This window comes from Hyla sarda, chromosome 7 (assembly GCF_029499605.1).
Source record: "Hyla sarda isolate aHylSar1 chromosome 7, aHylSar1.hap1, whole genome shotgun sequence".
Lineage (NCBI taxonomy): Eukaryota > Metazoa > Chordata > Amphibia > Anura > Hylidae > Hyla > Hyla sarda.
The window spans coordinates 161,623,212-161,645,090 of record NC_079195.1 but is presented as its reverse complement, the minus strand read 5'-3'; the positions used below and the strand labels follow the sequence as shown (position 1 = coordinate 161,645,090).

Genomic DNA, 21,879 nt, shown 5'->3' with positions numbered 1-21,879 from the left:
AAGGGATCTGGAGAAGGAGGACAGAGGGGTACAGCAGTCTGAAGGAGGAGGACAGAGAAGTCTGGAGGAGGACAGAGGGGTCTGAATGTTGACAGTGCAAAGATGGGATTCAGCCAAACTGAGAATAAACAGTGTGTGACGTTATTAGTATTACAGGAACAGCGTGTACAGGGTTATATTAAGGGGACACATTGTTTGGCAGTGTTATATTAATTTTTTTTTTCATACAGAGGAGGAACATATGGGGGGAGATTTATCAAAACATGTGCAGAGAAAAATTGCCCATAGCAGCCAATCAGCTTGCTTCTATTTATTTTTAAAGAGACCTCTGAAAAATTAAAGAAGCAATCTGATTGGTTGCAATGGGCAACTGGGCAATTTTTCCTCTGCACAGGTTTTGATAAATCTCCCCCATGATGTTCGGGAGTTGGGCTCTGCAGAGAAGATGGAGCTGGAAGAAGTCCTGGAGCCTGTACTAGATATAGAATTAAAGGAAAGACAACAGAGAAGACGTCACTCAAGTCACTGATATCATTGTGTATTCTCTCACTGTGTCACATCAGCTGGAGTCACTTGTAAATTCTGCAGGGATGATGGATTACAATCTGTGGCTCTCCAGCTGTAGTAAAACTAGAACTCCCATAATGCCTCTGGCTCTCCAGGTATGATGGGAGTTGTAGCTTTACAACAGCTGGAGAGCAACTTGAACTGAGGTGATCATTTATTCTAAAATGTCTGGGCCTATTTTTGGTCCCAGTCCGGCCCTGTCAACAGAATAAAAGGCTACGTACTGCAGAAAAATAGCTGGGTTGCGCAAATTGGGAAATCATTTTCTTCCTTCACATGTCTTAACAACTTTAAATTTGGAGTGGAATCTTACAAACCCCTAAATTTGTGCCCACCAGTTTCAGACTAAATGCAGATTTAGGCATTAGCATATTGTTTCCATTGTGCACTGTGTTAATACAGTGACAAGCGAGGTTCTGCACTCATATGACTGCAGCATTGTTTGCACATGAAGAGTCAGACAGTGTAATGTCAGGTCACAGCATGACTATATGTAAAGGGCTGCAAGCGTTGATCACCTGAGTAGTGCTCTATGTTAGAAATTTACATATGACCCTTAGTCCTCTCAACATTCCTGGGGTTAATAGGTAATGTGCGTGTAACCTGTAGAAGACATTAACTGCAATGAGGACTTAACAAAGGCTGATGCTCACACAACCAAAATCAGTCTAGTTAAAAACTGTGAACTTTGAAAGATACTGCAAAGTTGAGTGTAGGTTAACTTCAGAACCTTCCCTGTCTTGTGCTGTGCTGTAATATATACGTAAATTTTTATTTGTTTATACTTTTACGTTAGTAAAAACTGTAGATCTAGAAATGCACCAACTAATGTTTCTTTTTTTTTCTCAGCATGTCTGGAGCAGTCTCTATTAACCCCCTTCATCTGGTCGCTGTGGTGGGGGGTACACATGGAAATGAGATGTCAGGAGTCACTCTCATAAGACACTGGCTCAAGGACTCTACCGAACTGATGAGGGATACTTTCACAGCTGTTCCATTATTGGCCAACCCAAAAGCAACTGAAAAATGCGTGAGATACTATGAAAGGGATCTGAACCGCTGCTTCACCAGGGACATCTTGTTGTAAGTCAGCTGCTTAGAAACTTTAAGATAAAGGATACTTTATTGTGAAATGTGATGTTTAGAATTTATGGTCTTTTTAATATGTATTGAATTAATATATTGGACAAAAAGAAGTCAGCACCCACCTACCAGAATATCACAATGCATGCCACAATGATATCACTTAAGGAGAATGCATCACTTATATTCCTTTCCACTAATTAACAGCTGTCTTTATTTCTAATTGTATCTTTTTATTCTATTTTTTATACATGATTATAAGGGCAGTCATTATGCCTAACTTGCAGCATTTAGAAATATGCCTTATAGCAGCCACATATGAGCCTTGAACATATGATGTTCATTGCAGGGCCATAGCTGGCATGAGGCATGTGAGGCGCTCGCCTCAGGTACAACTGCCGTTGCTGTAAAACGTTGGCTGGCAGCACTAGTCCTGGCTCAGGCTGGCCTGCTGTTCTTTAGTTTCAGTCGCTTTAAATGGGCACTGTCATTTGCAAAAACTTTTTATATAATGTAGATAATAACATTGCATGTAATATACATTGGTTAAAAAATGTGTATATTTCAGGGTAAAATAATGCTGCCTTGTCCCTGCAACTATTTCTTGTGGGTATCTCTGCAGAGACAAAATACAGGAAGTATTGGCAGGAAAAACAGGGCTCTGTGCACTGAGGTTCTGTGACATGCCCTAGGCTCACACAGCAGGCTGATTGCCAAGCCAGGAGCCTGCACAGGGTCCTGCTTGTGATGCCTACGCTTTCTGTAGTTTGTTTCATCCCAGACACACAGACAACAGCTGCAGGGACAAGAGAGCTATTTTGTACCCAAAATATTACATATATACATTTAATGGTATTATCTACATTATATGAATGTTTTTTGCAAATGATAGTGCCCACTTAAGGAACAGTTATTTCTACCTTTAAGTGGCTGAATTATAGAGCAGCACAGCAGTAGTGCAGCATGGAGTTGAGCCGTGGACGCCACCCTGCTGGGAAAGGGAACGTGGACGGCCGCCATCTTATTCAGTTAGTCTTTCAACTCTTGGCCTAGCGAGCGGGATGGGTGTAGGTAGCAGCAGAGGCAGCGCAGGCAGTTCTCAACGGCTAGCAACTTGTCCTCCTCCTCTTACTGACCAGGTCAGTGGCTGGCTTCCCAGCTGCTAAAGTTATGGAAAATTGGAGATTTTCCTATTTTTAATTACAGAAAATATAGATTTTATTACAAGACGGGGAGGCTCACATTATGCTTGCTCAAAGCTATTACTAAAATAATAATATAAAATAAATTATAATAAAACCATAGATACATGCGGTTCTGGTCTGAGATAAAAAATTTTGAATGTGGACTCTGACGACCAATTGGCAGCTTTCAGGATGTCTGATAAAGAACCTCCTGATAGACTAACCTTAGTACACATTGCACTTCTGAAAGAATGAGCCCCGAAAAGGGAAATGTCTATGCCAGCTAAAGATATGGTTTGTCTAATCCATCTAGCCAAAGTGGGTGTAGAGACTGGTAAATGAGGTTTACAAAAAGATATAATTAATTGAGAAGTAGAACGACCTCTAAGAGATTTCGTTCTTTGTTCGTTTTTAAAAAAAGAACAATGCAAAGATTTTCTTGGTGAGGAAAATTTGGATTAACCCCTTAAGGATCCAGACAATTTTCACTGTAGGACCCGGCCATTTTTTGCACATCTGACCCCTGTCACTTTAAGCATTAATAACTCTGGAATGCTTTTACCTTTCATTCTTATTCCGAGATTGTCTTTTCGTGACATATTCTACTTTACGTTAGTGGTAAAATTTTGTCGATACTTGCATCATTTCTTGGTGAAAAATTCCAAAATTTGGGAAAAAATTGAAAATGTTGCATTTTTTTTTTACTTTGAAGCTCTCTGCTTATAAGGAAAATTAATATTCCAAATAAATTATATATTGATTCACATATACAACATGTCTACTCTATGATTGCATCATAACGTTGACATGTTTTTACTTTTGGAAGACATCAGAGGACTTCAAAGTTCAGCAGCAATTTTCAAATTTTTCACAAAATTTTCTAAATCAAAATTTTTCAGGGACCAGTTCTATTTTGAAGTGGATTTGAAGGGCTTTAATATTAGAAATGCCCCACAAATGACCCCATTATAAAAACTGCACCCCCAAAGTATTCAAAATGTCATTTAAAAGGTTTGTTAACCCTTTAGGTGTTTCACAGGAATAGCAGCAAATTGAAGGAGAAAATTCAAAATCTTCATTTTTTGCACTGGCATGTTCTTGTAGACCCAGTTTTTGAATTTTTACAAGGGGTAAAAGTAGAGAAATCTTCCTAAAATGTGTAGCCCAATTTCTCTCGAGTAAGGAAATACCTCATATGTGTATGTCAAGTGTACGGCGGGCGCAGTAGAGGGCTCAGAAGGGAAGGAGCGACAATGGGATTTTGGAGAGTGAGTTTTTCTGAAATGGTTTTTGTGGGGCATGTCGCATTTAGGAAGCCCCTATGGTGCCAGAACAGCAAAAAAAAAACACATGGCATACTATTTTGGAAACTACACCCCTCAATGCATGTAAAAAGGGGTCCAGTGAGCCTTAACACCCCACAGGTGCTTGACGACTTTTTGTTAAAGTTGGATGTGTAAATTATTTATTTATTTTTTTCCACTAAAATGCTAGTTTTCCACAAAATTTTTAATATTTACAAGGGATAATAGGACAAAATGCCCCCCAAAATTTGTAACCCCATCTCTTCTGAGTATGGAAATACCCCAAGTGTGGACGTCAAGTGCTCTGCTGGCGCACTACAATGCTCAGAAGAGAAGGAGTCACATTTGGCTTTTGAAAAGCGGATTTTGCTGAAATGGTTTTTGGAGGGCATGTTGCATTTAGGAAGCCACTATGGTGCCAGAACAGCAAAAAAAAAAACACATGGCATACTATTTTAGAAACTACACCCCTCAAGGAACACATCAAGGGTTAAAACACATCAAGCCTTAAAACCTCACAGGTGTTTGACGACTTTTTGCTAAAGTCGGATGTGTAAATGAAAAAAAAAAAAATTTCACTAAAATGCTGGTTTTCCCCCACATTTTATATTTTTACAAGGGGTAATAGGAGAAAATGACCCCCAAAATTTGTAACCCCATTTCTTCTGAGTATGGAAATACCCAATGTGTGGACATCAAGTGATCTGCTGGCGCACTACAATGCTCAGAAGAGAAGGAGCACCATTGAGCTTTTGAAGACAGAATTTGGTTGGAATAGAAGTCGGGGGCCATGTGCGTTTACAAAGCCCCCCCGTGGTGCCAGAACAGTGGACCCCCCCACGTGACCCCATTTTGGAAACTATACCCCCCACAGAATTTAATAAGGGGTGCAGTGAGTATTTACACCCCACTGGCGTTTGACAGATCTTTGGAACAGTGGGCTGTGCAAATGAAAAATTACATTTTTCATTTTCACGGACCACTGTTCCAAAAATCTGTCAGACACCTGTGGGGCGTAAATGCTCACTGTACCCCTTATTACATTACGTGAGGGGTGTAGTTTCCAAAATTGGGTCATATGTGGGGGGGGGTCCATTGTTCTGGCTCTATGGGGGCTTTGTAAACACACGTAGCCTTCAATTCCGGACAAATTTTATCTTCAAAATTCCAATGGTGCTACTTCTCTTTTGAGCATTGTAGTTCGCCCGCCGAGCACTTTACATCCACATATGGGGTATTTTCTTACTCAGAAAAAATGGGGTTACAAATTTTGGGGGGCTTTTTTAATATGTTTCCTTGTGAAAATGAAAAATTTTGGGTAACACCAGCATTTTTGTGAATTTTTAGTTTTTTTCAAGCAATTTATGTGTGTTACGATTCGGCAGGCTGGATGTGGATCCTCTGTGTCAGAGAGGGATTGGCGTGGACCGTGCCGGCGGACCGGTTCTAAGTTGCAACTGGTATTCACCAGAGCCCGCTGCAAAGCGGGATGGTCTTGCAGCGGCGGTAGCAACCAGGTCGTATCCACCGGCAACGGCTCAACCTCTCTGACTGCTGAGATAGGCGTGGTACAAGGGATAAGGCAAGAGCAAGGTCGGACGTAGCAGAAGGTCAGGGCAGGCAGCAAGGATCTTAGTCAGGGGCAACAGCAGGAGGTCTGGAACACAGGCTAGGAACACACAAGGAAAGGCTTTCACTGGCACAATGGCAACAAGATCCGGCAAGGAAGTGCAGGGGAAGTGAGGTTATATGGACAGGGGGCAGGTGGAAGCTAATCAGACTGATTGGGCCAGGCACCAATCATTGGTGCACTGGCCCTTTAAATCTTAGAGAGCTGGCGCGCGCGCGCCCTAAGGAGCGGAGCCGCGCGCGCCAGGACGTGACAGCCGGGGACCGGGACAGGTGAGTGATTTGGGATGCGATTCGCGAGCGGGCGTGTCCCGCTATGCGAATCGCATCCCCGCCGGCAGAGTCAGTGCAGCGCTCCCGGTCAGCGGGTCTGACCGGGGCGCTGCAGAGAGAGGAACGCCGCGAGCACTCCGGGGAGGAGCAGCCACCATATAAGTTCCTCTTTGGTATCTCAATTGAGTAAGATCAGAGCTCAGAGCTATAGCTCGGAGGGAAACCAATTGTTTGTTGAGAATTGATATGATCTCTCTTTGTATTATCTTCAATTTTTTGGTGGGAAGACTCAAAGTGGTTAAACGTGTGTTTATTAAAAATCCTAGTAAATTTGAGTAGCCGTATTAGTCCAGTGATGCAGATGCAAATCATAAAATGTTGCAGTATCTTGAAATACCTTTTTTTATTCATCAGGTATTTCAAGATACTGTAACATTTTATGATTTGCATTTAAAAATCCTAGAAATTCTAATTCTTTTGATAGAGTTAAAATAGATTTTTCTGAGTTTATTTGGAAACCTAGATTTGAAAGGAGGGTTAAAGTCCAATGTGAATGAAGATAAATCAAGTGTAATGATTCGCCCATAAATAAAATGTCGTCTAGATATATGATTAGGCGAACTCCTCGAGCTCTCAGTAGAGCCACTACTCTTCAGATTTTGTAAGTGAACTAGGGTTGGGTCAAGGTAGGGAGTGGGGGATAATTTTTGGGGAAGGGTAGGTCTGGGACATTCAGATTTTAATTTGCTACAGGTAGCCCTATCAATGTTTTTTTTCACCCAGTTACAAATATATTGGAAAACCTTGGGGTGAGGAATCCATTCACCCGATCGTGGGTGCTTAATATGACCATGGTCAAAATATGGATTCCCAGTGCTATCAAGTAATAGGGTTTTAGTAGAATCTTCCCCTAAAAAAATCATTGTCACTCCTCAGCAATGTCCTCAAATTCGGAGTCTTTGTCCGATATAGAATAAATTAAGTCATCTTGAGAAGAAGAATGAGCAGGGGAAGTAGGGATTAATTTTTACTTCCTCAGGGGCTGAGGGTATAGGATGTACATTGGATACATCTAGATCGAAGCTTTTTGCTAAAGCTGTAGAAGGAACCTGATCTTTATTTTATGTTGCTTAGGATCATGTTACGCCGAGCGCTCCGGGTCCCCGCTCCTCCCCAGAGCGCTCACAGCGTTCTCCTGTTCGCAGCGCCCCGGTCAGACCCGCTGGCCGGGAGCGCTGTGATAATGTCCCTAGCCGGGATGCGATTCGCGATGCGGGACGCGCCCGCTCGCGGTGCGCATCCCGGCCCGCTTACCAGACTCGTTCCCTGTCTGTGCTGTCCTGGCGCGCGCGGCCCCGCTCCCTAGGGCACGCGCGCGTCGGCTCTCTGCGATTTAAAGGGCCAGTGCGCCACTGATTGGCGCATGGTTTTAATTAGTGTGTTCACCTGTGCACTTCCCTATATTACCTCACTTCCCCTTCACTTCCTTGCCGGATCTTGTTGCCATTGTGCCAGTGAAAGCGTTTCCTTGTGTGTTCCTAGCCTGTGTTCCAGACCTCCTGCCGTTGCCCCTGACTACGATCCTTGCTGCCTGCCCCGACCTTCTGCTACGTCCGACCTTGCTCTTGTCTACTCCCTTGTACCGCGCCTATCTTCAGCAGTCAGAGAGGTTGAGCCGTTACTAGTGGATACGACCTGGTTGCTACTGCCGCTGCAAGACCATCCCGCTTTGCGGCGGGCTCTGGTGAATACCAGTAGCAACTTAGAACCGGTCCGCCGGCACGGTCCACGCCAATCCCTCTCTGACACAGAGGATCCACCTCCAGCCTGCCGAATCCTGACAGATCGGTAGATAAATGGCGTTTCTAATGTGAAACTTTTCCCTTTTTAAACCAACCTGCCATTTTTGAGGTGGAATCTTCAGCCAACCAGAATACCAGAATTGCTTTGGACTTGATAAAGGGAGGAATCCCGAAAGCTTGTCTCTACAAAATTCTGTTAGTCCAATAAAAAAGGTATTACAAGATACTGCAAAATTTTTTGATTTGCATCTGCATCACTGGACTAATACAGCTACTCAAATTTACTATATAATCTATATAAATAAAATAATTACATGTATATATAATAATGAAATTAATAATTAAATAATAAGTATCTAAAAATAAATGTATAAATGTATATAGTTAATATGTATAAATATATAAATAATAATTAAATATATCTATATATATATACTAGCTTTTGCATGCGGCTTCGCTCGCGTTAAATTTGAGGTAACATAGATTTACTTTTTACGATCCTATAGTAATGAGGCCGCTCTGGGTAAAGTCTCCGGGCATCCAAACAACCCGAAACATTACATCTGCTGTTTCATGGAATTGAAGATCGACATCCTTTGAGGACGTTTACCGAGTTTGCGCGCAGGGGAAACTGCATTCTCGCACTGCTTATATACTGCCAACTGTCCTCATATCCCGTCCTCCTATCCCGTCCTCCTATCACGGCCTCCTAACTTGACCTCCTATCCCGACCTCCTATCCCGACCTCCTATCCCGACCTCCTATCCCGACCTCCTATCTTGACCTCCTATCCCGACCATCCCATCCTCCTATCTCGACCTCCTATCCGACCTCCTATCCCGTCCTCCTATATCGACCTCCTATCTCGACCTCCAATCCTGACCTCCTACCCCATCCTCCTATCCCAACCTCCTATCCCGACCTCCTTTCTCGACCTCCTATCCCGTCCTCCTATCCCGTCCTCCTATCTCGACCTCCTATCCCATCCTCCTATCCCGTCCTCCTATCCCGACCTCCTATCCCAACCTCCTATCCTGACCTCCTATCCCGTCCTCCTATCCCGTCCTCCTATCCCGTCCTCCTATCTCGACCTCCTATCTCGACCTCCTATCCCGTCCTCCTATCCCGTCCTCCTATATCGACCTCATATCTCGACCTCCAATCCCGACCTCTTATCCGAACCTCCTATCCCGACCTTCTATCCCAACCTCCTATTCCGTCCTCCTATCTCTACCTCCTATCCTGTCCTTCTATATCGACCTCATATATATATAGTGGTCTCTATACTGTAGCACTCCAGATGTTGCAAAACTACAACTCCCGGCATGCCCAGATAGTTTGAGACCACTATATGGTAGTCTCTGAACTATAGCCCTCCAGATCTTGCAAAACTACAACTCCTAGCATGCCCACACAACTGTTTGCTGTGTGGGCAAGCTGGGATTTGTAGTTTTGCAGCATCTGGAGGGCCACAGTTTGCAGTGGTCTCTATACTGTAGCTCTCCAGATGTTGCAAAACTGCAAATCCCAGCATGCTGGGAGTTGTAGATGCGATCCCTCCAGCTGTTGCATAACTACATCCCCAGCATGCCCTTCGGTGATCAGTACATGCGGGGAGTTGTAGTTTTGCAACAGCTGGAGGCACACTGGTTGGAAAATATTGAGTTAGATAACAGAACCTAACTGAAGGTTTTCCAACAAGTGTGCCTCCAGCTGTTGCAAAAGTACAATTCCCAGCCTGCATGGTCTGTCAGTACATGCTGGAAGTTGTAGTTTTGAAACAGCTGGAGGTTTTCCTCCCCATGTGAACGTACAGGGTACATTCACACGGGCAGGCTTACAGTAAGTTTTCTGCTTCAAGTATGAGCTGCAGCAAATTTTTCGCCGCAGCGCAAATTCCTAGCAGCGAACTCACTGTAAATCTCCGCCAGTGTGAATGTACCTTAAAAACACTACACTACACTAACACATAATAAAGGGTAAGACTCTACATATACACCCCCTTACACTGTCCCCCCCCCCCCCCCAATAAAAAAAAAAAAACTATTGCACGGCAGTGTTTCCAAAACGGAGCCTCCAGCTGTTGCAAAACAACAACACCCGGCATTTCTGGACAGCCACTGACTGTCCAGGCATGCTGGGAGTTTAGCAACAGCTGGAGGCACCCTGTTTGGGAATCACTGGCGTAGAATACCCCTATGTCCACCCCTATGCAATCCCTAATTTAGTCCTCAAATGCACATGGCGCTCTCTCACTTCGGAGCCCTGTCGTATTTCAAGGAAACAGTTGAGGGCCACATATGGGGTATCTCCGTACTCGGAAGAAATTACACTACAAATTTTGGGGGGCTTTTTCTCCTTTTACCCTTTATGAAAAGGAAAAGCTGGGGTCTACACCAGCCTGTTAGTGTAAAAAAAAAATTTTTTTACACTAACATGCTGGTGTTGCCCTTTACTTTTTATTTTCACAAGAGGTAAAAGGAAAAAAAGACCCCCAAAATTTGTAACGCAATTTCTCCTGAGCACGGAAATACCCCAGATGTGGGCGTAAAATGATCTGCGGGCGCATAACAAGGCTCAAGAGTGAGAGCGCACTATGTACATTTGAAGCCAAAATTGGTGATTTGCACAGGGATGGCTAATTTTACAGCGGTTCTGACATAAACACAAAAAAATAAATACCGACATGTTACCCCATTTTGGAAACTACACCCCTCACGGAATGTAACAAGGGGTATAGTGAGCCTTTACACCCCACAGGTGTTTGACAAATTTTCGTTAAAGTTGGATGGGAAAATTTAAAAAAATATTTTTTTTCACTAAAATGCTGGTGTTACCCTAAATTTTTCCTTTTCACAAAGGAAAATAGGAAAAAAGCCCCACAAAATTTGTAACCCCATTTCTTCTGAGTAAGAAAATACCCAAAATGTGGATGTAAAGTGCTCGGCGGGCAAACTACAATGCTCAGAAGAGAGGGAGCGCCATTGGGATTTTGAAGAGAAAATGTGTCCGGAATTGAAGGCCAGGTGTGACCCCATTTTGGAAACTACACCCCTCACATAATGTAATAAGGGGTACAGTGAGCATTTACGCCCCACAGGTGTCTGACAGATTTTTGGAACAGTGGTCCGTGAAAATGAAAAATTTAATTTTTCATTTGCTCAGCCCACTGTTCCAAAGATCTGTCAAATGCCAGTGGGGTGTAAATACTCACTGCACCCCTTATTAAATTCTGTGAGGGGTGTAGTTTCCAAAATGGGGTCACATGTGGGGGGTCCACTGTTCTGGCACCACGGGGGGCTTTGTAAACACACATGGCCCCTGACTTCCATTCCAAACAAATTCAATCTTCAAAAGCTCAATGGCGCTCCTCCTCTTCTGAGCATTGTAGTTCGACCGCAGGGCACTTGACGTCCACACATGGGGTATTTCCATACTCAGAAGAAATGGGGTTACAAAATTTGGGGGTTATTTTCTGCTATTAACCCTTGCAAAAATTTGAAATTTGGGGGGAAACACACATTTTAGTGACCTTTTTTTTTTTTTTTTTTTACATATGCAAAAGTCGTGAAACCCCTGTGGGATATTAAGGCTCACTTTATTCCTTGTTACGTTCCTCAAGGGGTCTAGTTTCCAAAATGGTATGCCATGTGTTTTTTTTACTGTTCTGACACCATAGGGGCTTCCTAAATGCGACATGCCCCCGACCAAAATTTGCTCTCAAAAACCCAAATATGACTCCTTTTCTTCTGAGCACTGTAGTTCGCCCGTAGTGCACTTCAGATCAACTTATGGGGTACCTTCAGATCAACTTATGGGGTACCTCCATACAAATTTTGGGGGGTATTTTCTGATATTAACCCTTGAAAAAATTTGAAATTTGGGGGTAAACACACATTTTACTGAATTTTTTTAATTTATTTTTACATATGCAAAAGTCGTGAAACACCTGTGTGGTATTATGGCTCACTTAATTCCTTGTTACGTTCCTCAAGGAGTCTAGTTTCCAAAATGGTATGCCATGTGTTTTTTTGCTGTTCTGGCACCATAGGGGCTTCCTAAATGCAACATGCCCCCCAAAAACCATTTCAGAAAAACATACTCTCCAAAATCCCCTTTTCGCTCCTTCGCTTCTGAGCCCTCTACTGCGCCCGCCGAACACTTTACATAGACATATGAGGTATGTGCTTACTCGCGAGTAATTGGGCTACAAATACAAGTATAAATTTTCTCCTTTTACCCCTTGTAAAAATTCTAAAATTGGGTCTACAAGAACATGCAAGTGTAAAAAATGAAGATTGTGAATTTTCTCCTTCACTTTGCTGCTATTCCTGTGAAACACCTAAAGGGTTAAAACGCTGACTGAATGTCATTTTTAATACTTTGGGGGGTGCAGTTTTTATAATGGGGTCTTTTATGGGGTATTTCTAATATGAAGACCCTTCAAATTCACTTCAAACCTGAACTGGTCCCTGAAAAATAGTGAGTTTAAAAATTTTGTGAAAAATTGGAAAATTGCTGCTGAACTTTGAAGCCCTCTGGTGTCTTCCAAAAGTAAAAATTTGTAAATTTTATGATGCAAACATAAAGTAAACGTATTGTTTATGTGAATAAAAAAAATTTATTTGGAATATCCATTTTCCTTACAAGCAGAGAGCTTCATAGTTAGAAAAATGCAAAATTTTACATTTTTTCATCAAATTTGGGGATTTTTCACCAAGAAAAGATGCAAGTTACCACTAAAATTTACCACCATGTTAAAGTAGAATATGTCATGAAAAAGCAATCTCGGAATCAGAATGATAACTAAAAGCATTCCAGAGTTATTAATGTTTAAAGTGACAGTGGTCAGATGTTCAAAAAACGCTCTGGTCCTAAGGTGTAAAATGGCCTGGTCCTTAGGGGGTTAAACAAAAACCCTAAACCTCACAAATGGGGGTAGTTAAGGGTTAAATTAAGTATCCTATATTTTAAGAGGACATATAAGTAACATGTGACTAAGTATTATCGAAATATCTCCAGCCGTTTGGAAGTTATGCATATATTTCCCATAGACTTGTATGGGACTTAAAAAAAAAAAAAAAAACCCCTTTTTCACCCCCTTAAAGGGGTACTCCACCCCTAGACATCTTATCCCCTATCCAAAGGATAGGGGATAAGATGTCAGATCGCCGGGGTCCTGCTGCTGGGGACCCCGGTGGATCGCTGCTGCAGCACCCCGCTATCTTTACTGCGCAGAGCGAGATCGCTCTGCACGTAATGACTGGCAATACAGGGGCCGGAGCATCAATACGTCACAGCTCCGCCCCTCGTGATGTCACGGACCGCCCGCATCAATACAAGTCTATGGGAGGGGGCGTGGCAGTTGTCACGCCCCCTGCCATAGACTTGCATTAAGGGGACAGGCCGTGATGTCATGAGGGGCGGAGCCATGACGTCATGCTGCTCCGGCCCCTGTATCGCCCGTCATTACGCACAGAGAACACTTCCTCTTTGCAGTAATTATAGCGCAGTGCCGCAGCGGCGATCCCGGGGGTCCCCAGCAACGGGACCCCAGCAATCTGACATCTTATCCCCTATCCAAAGGATATCTAGAATGTCTAGGGGCGGAGGTGAAAAAGGGCTCAGTCCTTAAGGGATTAAGAGAAGGATACTGTATTCAATAAGTATGACATGGGAAACTTATATGTGCTCACAAGCGCTGACACAGTCTGAATCTGACAGGAAAACAGAGGAGCCATCTGACAGTGTATTACTGACACGGAATGACAGGAAGGAGCGGTGTTGTAACACAGTAGCTGATATGTCAGGAGAGCCGGAGTTGATGAGAGATACCCGACTGTGAGGAAAGGCACTGCGCCTCTATGTCTGTGTCTGACAGGAGCTGACAGGTAGCGTGTGTGCTATTCACAAGCGGAGGATCGCGAGTGAGGGAAGATGAAAAATAAAAGCGGGAGATACAGCTGGTCACCAGCTGCGCTCGAGCCCTCAGTGACGCAGTTAGAGTTGCGTATGAGGGAAAAAACGTTAAGGGAAAAACCAATATAATAGGAATAGGGGGATATAAGGGAAGAAAAGTGTAGAATATGTGAATAATATGAATTAAAATGATAAAATATAGGATGAAAAATATATTAGATCAAAGTATATGTATACATTTATTAAAATTAAGTAATATATAAATGTATATATAATAAAATGAATTAAATAATAAAAAAATGAATAAATAATGAATTAATATGTTTATTAACGATATTGTGGATATCTAAAACAAATAGAAATCAATAAATTATATAATAAATGGAGAAAAATGTATATAAGGCAGAGCAAAAATTACAGTACTTATCTTATACTGAAGCAGCAAAGAAAGAGGAAGTTATTGGACTAGTCTGAGCATTTATGTTACTGGACTATTCACTGATTGGCTATTTACATATTTTTCTTAGTAACTAAATATTAACCGTTTGTTTGCTGCTTGAAGTAGTAAAGAAAGATTTAAGCATAATGTGAGCTTCCTTGTCTTGTAATAAAATCACATGGGACTGTGATTTTAAATGGGACTGTATGTTGGATGGGAGTGATGTATTTTTTACATAGGACTGTATGTTATAAATGCTGAGGGGAGGGGGTGATGTATTTTTTTACATATTTTTTTACATTATGTTGAAGGGGCTAAGGAGAGATTGAGTAATATATTTTTACATAGGACTGTATGTTGGAAGGGCTGAGGAGAGGGGGTGCATAGTTTCACATAGGACTGTATGTTGGAGGAGGTAATGTATTTTTACATAGGATTGTCTGTTGGAGGGGCTGAGGAGAGGGGGTAATTTATTTAGTACTATATGTTGGAGAGAGTGATGTATTTTACATAGGACTGTATGTTGGAGGGGCTGAGGGAAGGAGGTGATGTATTTTATATAGGACTATGTTGGAGGGGCTGATGGGAGATGACATGGTGCATTTTTACATAGGACTGTTTGTCAGAGGGGGGTTAGGCGGGGGTGGTGTATTTTTACACAGGACTGTGTTAAGGGTAGAGGGAGGGGGTGATATATGTATATATATATATGTATATATACACACATATATAATAATATTTTATTACAAAGATTGCAATTAAATAAAAGAAAAAATACATTAATAAACAGTTATTACAGAGATAATGCTTACTGAGAATTAATATGATAATGTTGGTAAAAGGAAGCAATCCTATCATAAACAACTTAATAATGATTAAACAACTTAATAACGATTAAAGAAAAGATTACTGCATAACATATAAAAAGAATATGAAAAGGTATGAAGATGTTTTAATGGTGTGATATATGTTTACATAGGACTGTATGTTGATGCGTATGATGTATTTTTGCATAGGAATGTATGTTGCAGGGGCTGAAGGGAGGGGGTGATGTATTTTTACACAGAACTTTCTGTTAGAGAGGCTGATAGCAGATTGGGTCATATATTTTTACATAGGACTGTACAATAGAAGTGGCTGAGGGAAGGGGGGTAATGTACACTGCTCAAAAAAGGAAACACTAATATAACACATTCTAGATCTGAATGAATGAACTAATCATATAAAATACTTTCGTATTTACATAGTTAAATGTGCTGACAACAAAATCACAAAAAAGTTATCATTGGAAATCAAATGTATCAACCCATGGAGGTCTGGAAATGGAGTCACACTCAAAATGAAAGTAGAAAACCACACTACAGGATGATCCAACTTTGATGTAATGTCCTTAAAACAAGTCAAAATGAGGCTCAGTAGTGTGTGTGACCTCCACGTGCCCGTATAACCTCCCTACAACCTCCTGGACAGTCTGCGGTTCAACATGGCGTTGGTGGATGGAGCGAGACATGATGTCCCAGATGTGCTCAATTGGATTCAGGTCTTGGGTACGGGCGGGTCAGTCCATAGCATCAATGCCTTCCTCTTGCAGGAACTGCTGACACACTCCAGCCACATGAGGTCTAGCATTGTCTTGCATTAGGAGGAACCCAGGGCCAACCGCACCAGAATATGGTCTCACAAAGGGTCTAAGGATCTCATCTCGGTACCTAATGGCAGTCAGGCTACCTCTGGCAAGCATATGGAGGGCTGTGCGGCCCCCCAAAGAAATGCCACCCCACACCATTACTGACCCACCGCCAAACCGGTCATGTTGGAGGATGTTGCAGGCAGCAGAACATTCTCCACGGTGTCTCCAGACTCTGTCACGTCTGTCACATGTGCTCAGTGTGAACCTGCTTTCATCTGTGAAGAGCACAGGGCGCCAGTGGCAAATTTGCCAATCTTGGTGTTCTCCGGCAAATGCCATACGTCCTGCACAGTGTTGGGCTGTAAGCACAACCACCCCTGTGGATGTCAAGCCCTCATACCACCCTCATGGAGTCTGTTTCTGACCGTTTGAGTGGACAAATGCACATTTGTGGCTTGCTGGAGGTCAGGTTTGCAGGACTCTGGCAGTGCTCCTCCTGCACAAAGGCAGAGGTAGCGGTCCTGCTGATGGGTTGTTGCCCTCCTACGGCCTCCTCCACGTCTCCTGATGTACTGGCCTGTCTCCTGGTAGCGCCTCCATGCTCTGGACACTACGCTGACAGACACAGCAAACCTTCTTGCCACAACTCGCATTAATGTGCCATCCTGGATGAGCTGCACTACCTGAGCCACTTGTGTGTGTTGTAGACTCCATCTCATGCTACCACTAGAGTGAAAGCACCGCCAGCATTCAAAACATCAGCCAAAAGCATAGAAACTGCGAGGTGGTCTGTGGTCACCACCTGCAGAACCACTTCTTTATTGGGGGTGCCTTGCTAATTGCCTATAATTTCTACCTGTTGTCTGTTACATTTCCACAACAGCATGTGAAATTGATTGTCAATCATTGTTGCTTCCTGAGTGGACAGTGTGATTTCACAGAAGTGTGACTTGGAGTTACATTGTGTTGTTTGTGTTCCCTTTATTTTTTAGTTTATTTAAAAAATTTTTTTTTTTTAGTTTATTTCTAAATAGGACTGTATGTTGGAGGGGTGATGTATTTTTACATGGGTCTGTATGTTGGAGGGGCTGAGGGGAAATGGGCTGATGTATTTCTACATGGGCCTGTATGTTGGAGGGGCTGAGAGAAGATGAGAGTGATATATTTTTACATAGGAGTGTTGCAGGGGCTCAGGGCAGTGGAATGACATATTTGTACAATTTGGACAGTATGTTGGAGAGGCTAATGTATTTTTACATAGGCCTGTATGTTGGAGGGGCTGAGGCAATTGGAGTGAAATATATTTACATAGGACTGTAAGTTGGAGGGGCTGAGGGGAGATAGGGTTATGTATTTTTATATGGGACTCTCTGATGGAGGGGCTGATGGGAGATGACATGGTACATTTTTACATAGAACTGTATCTTGGAGTGGGGATGAGGCAATGTATTTTTACACAAGATTGTAAGTAGGTGCTTGGATGTGGCTGAAACGTTTGACTGTGTTGAATGGTCATATTTATGGACCATAATGGAAACATTGGGTTTTGGATCCATATTTATGAAATGGATACAGTACTTTTATACGGAATTGCAAGCCAGAGTAGAAATAATTGGTATGCTTTCTGTTACTTTCTCCATGTCTAGGGGAACAATACAGCGTGTCCACTGTCACCACTGTTATTTTTGAGAACAGTGGAACCCATGTGGCATAAAGACAATCCTTGGACGTGAATGGTTTTCAATTTGGTGATATTCAAGAAATAGTTGCTCTATATACAGAGCATTTGTTATTGTTTTCTAATTATTGGTAGTCCTTATTGGGGGCTGCACTTTCACTGTCACAGGACCAAGCCCATTATGACCTTAAGGACCAGAGCATTTTTTGCACATCTGACCACTGTCACTTTAAGCATTAATAACTCTGGAATGCTTTTACTTATGAATTTGATTCCAAGGCGGGTTTTTTTTCGTGACATATTCTACATTAACATGGTGGTAAATTTTCATCAATACTTGCTTGATTTCTTGGTGAAAAATTCCCAAATTTCATGAAAAGTTGGAAAATTTTGAATTTTTCTTACTTTAAAGCTCTCTGCTTGTAAGACGAATAGACATAGCAAATAAATGATATATTGATTCACATATACAACATGTCTACTTTATTTTGGCATCATAAAGTTGACATGTTTTTACTTTTGGAAGACATCAAAGAGCTTCAAAGTTCAGCAGCAATTTTCCAATTTCTCCCAAAATATTCAAAATCGGATTTTTTTCAGTGACCAATTCAGTTTTGAAGTGGATTTGAAGGGCCTTCATATTAGAAATACCCCATAAATGACCACATTATAAAAACTGCACCCTTCAAAGTATTCAAAATGACATTCAGAAAGTTTGTTAACCCTTTAGGTGTTTCACAGGAATAGCAGAAAAGTGAAGGAGAAAATTAAAAATCTTCATTTTTTACACTCGCATGTTCTTGTAGACCCAGTTTTTAATTTTTTACAAGGGGTAAAAGGAGAATAAACCCCCCAAAATTTGTAACCCAATTTCTCTCGAGTAAGGAAGTACCTCATATGTGGATGATAAGTGCTCTGTGGGTGCACTAGAGGGTTCAGAAGGGAAGGAGCGACAATGGTATTTTGGAGAGTGAATTTTGCTGAAATGGTTTTTGGGGGGCATGTCGCATTTAGGAAGCCCCCATGGTGCCAGAACAGCAAAAAAACAAAAAAAAAACTTTAAAAAAAAAAACAACATGGCACACTATTTTGGAAACTACACCTCTCAAGGAACGTAACAAGTGAGCCAAAACATCCCATAAGTTTCCACTAAAGTAGCACGTGAAAATGAAAAATTTGATTTTTTTTCACTAAAATGCTGCTGTTATCCCACATTTTTTGTTTTCACAAGGGGTAATAGGAGAAAAAGCCCCTCAAAATATGTAATACAATTCTGAGTATGGAGATACCCCATATGTGGATGTAAAGTGCTCTGCAGGCGAACTACAATGCTCAGAAGAGAAAGAGCACCATTGAGCTTTTGGAGAGAGAATTTGTTTGGAATGGGGGCCATATGCATTTACAAAGCCCCCATAGTGGCAGAATAGAATAGTGGACCCCCCCACATGTGACCCCCATTTAGAAACTACACCCCTCACAGAATTTAATAAGGGGTGCAGTGAGCATTTACACTCCACTGGCATTTGACAGATCTTTGGAACAGTAGGTTGTGCAATTTTCATGGACCACTGTTCCAAAAATCTGTCAGACACCTGTGGGGTGTAAATGTCCTCTGTTCTGACACCATGGGGGCTTTGTAAAAACACATGGCCTTCAATTCCGGACACATTCTCTCTCCAAAAGTCCAATGGAGCTCCTTCTCTTCTGAGCATTGTAGTGCGCTCACAGAGCACTTTACATCCACATATGGGGTATTTCCATACTCAGAAGAAATGCAGTTATAAAGTTTGGGGGGCATTTTTCCTATTTTCTTTTTTTTTAAAATAAATGTTGTAAAAAAGCAACAATTTTGGACTTTTTTTTTTTATGTTCACGCCGTTCACCGTACGGGATAATTAGCATTAGATTTTAATAGTTCGGATATTTATGCACGCGGTGAAACCAAATATATTTATTAAAATTTTTGAGTTTACACTTTTTGGGGGGTAAAATTAGGAAAAAGGTACAATTTACATTTTTATTGGGGGGACGGGATTTTTCAAATTTTTTGTACTTTTATTTTTCACTTTTATTACTATTATTTTTAAACTTTAATAGTCCCCATAGGGGACTATTTATAGCAATCATTTGATTGCTAATACTGTTCAGTGCTATGCATAGGGCATAGCACTGATCAGTGTTATCGGCTATCTTCTGCTCTGGTCTGCTCAATCTCAGACCAGAGCAGAAGATGCCGGGAGACAGACGGAGGCAGGTGAGGGGACCTCAATCCACCTTTTACAGATGATCGGACTGCCGTGGCAGCGCTGCGGGCGATCCAATCACGCATTTTTCTGACTGCACTTCCGCAGATGCCGTGATCTGTATAGATGCTACCAGTCCGGCACATGATGTAAATGTAAAAGTACCAACGCACCAGGACGTTCATTTACATAATGCGTCGTTAAGAGGTTAATTTAAGAAAATATATTATCTGACATTATAATATACTATAATATATATAATGGATTTAGCTATGAAACTCTGGGAGGCCCAACACCTAGTGCTACCAAGCTGCCCGAGACAGTCCAAATCCACAGGACAGCTATTGGTGATGGGACACCACACATATGTATCAGTGCTATGCATCAGTATTATTGGCAATCTTCTTCTCTTGTCTGATGGAAGGCAGACCAGAGAAAAAGACACAGGGAGGACGGATGAAGGCAGGTTATGGGACCTCCATCTGCTGTACCACGGGCAGGGCCGCCATCAGGGGGGTACAGCCCATACTCCTGTAAGGGGCCCGGAGCTTCAGGAGCCCGGCCGGCCCTGTCCTTTTTTTTTTTTTTTTTTTTTTTTTTTTTTTTTTGCTTGTCAGTGAGTGACTGTGTCTGTCACTCACTGACCGCTGGGGGCCAGCCACTGTACACTGCATGCTGATTGATTGGCTGACCGTATGTAGTCACCCAATCAGTCAGAATGCAGCAGCGCGCCTCTGCACATACCTCCGGGGACACACAATTCTTCACTGCCTCTTTAAATATGCAGTGGCACAGCTGCTTCTACCCGACTTCCTCTTGCCTCCGGTGCCGCTCTGAGCTGTATGCACGCGCGTATACAGTTCAGAGCAGGCCATGACCTCTGCCCCGATGCAGGCGCCGATGACATCATTCATCGACGCCTGCCCTGTGGAGAAGATAGGACGCGACCCAGCTGTTGAAGATCACTGCGTGGGACATGGTGTGTATATTTTTTTTTGTTGTTGTTAATTTTTGTACGCGGGGAGGGGGTTGGGAGTGTATGTATAGGAACCACACACATCATCTTAAACCAGTGTGCCTCCACTCCAGTGTTAACTCTCAGCACGCCCTGACAGCCTTTGGGCATGCTGGGAGTTGTAGTTTTGCAACAGCTGGAGGCACACTGGTTGAGAAACACTGGTGTAACATCATGTGTATGATGAATAGCCTAGGACAGTGTTTTCCAACCAGTGTGCCTCCAGATGTTGCAAAACTACAACTCCCAGCATGCCCAAAGGCTGTCAGGGTATGCTGAGAGTTGTAGTTTTGCCACAGCTGTAGGCACCCTGATTGGGAAACTCTGTTCTAGCCAATTCAGTATTTCACAAACAAAGAGCAGTGTTTCCCACTGTATCAAAACTACAACTCCCAGCATGCCCTGACAGCATGCTGTGAGTTGTAGTTTTGCAACATCTGGAGGCACACTGGTTGGGAAACACTGTCCTAGCCTATTAAGCATACACATCATGTTACACCAGTGTTTCCCAACCAGTGTGCCTCCAGCTGTATCAAAACTAGAACTCCCAGCATGCCCGGACAGCGTTTGGCTGTCTGGGCATGCTGGGAATCATAGTTTTGCAACAGCTGGAGACACCCTGGTTGAGAAACACTGTATTACCCATGCTACTTTCTGAGAGTTTTATTTCACCACCTGTTGCCTACCTACCTGAGTGTATTCCCAGTTACGTATCTACCTAACTGTCTTACTGTCTTCCTACCTAGCTACCTACCTACTGGGCAACCTAGTACACTAACTGGCTACCTACCTACCTGGCAACCTAGCTACCTACCTTCATGTTTTCATACCTACCTGGCAATCTATTTATCTACCTACCTGGCTATACCTACCTGTTTTCATACCTGACTACCTACCTGGCCATCTTTCTACCAAACTATCTGCCAACCTAGCAACCTACCTATTTGGCTAGCTGGCTATTTCTCTACCTAACTACCTGGCAACCTAACTGCATACCTGCCTGGGTTTCTTCCTTCCTACCTACCTACCTAACTGGCTAGCTACCTACCAAACTACCCAGGAAATTGTTTTGCATCGAAGCCCTGTGGCTTCAAGCTACGCCCCTGGGGAGCA

At 42.6% G+C, this 21,879-nt stretch overlaps 1 protein-coding gene across 1 annotated transcript in view; it reads left to right on the top strand.

The window, feature by feature from the left end:
- The first annotated feature begins 1,289 nt into the window (after positions 1-1,289).
- The window catches only part of ACY3 (aminoacylase 3), a 288,102-nt gene continuing 267,512 nt past the window's right edge, over positions 1,290-21,879 (top strand). The window contains exons 1-2 of the mRNA XM_056531150.1: positions 1,290-1,330; positions 1,417-1,650. Coding sequence (XP_056387125.1) covers positions 1,418-1,650 — 233 coding nt within the window. The 5' untranslated portion in view covers positions 1,290-1,330; position 1,417. The remainder of the gene's footprint in view (positions 1,331-1,416; positions 1,651-21,879) is intronic.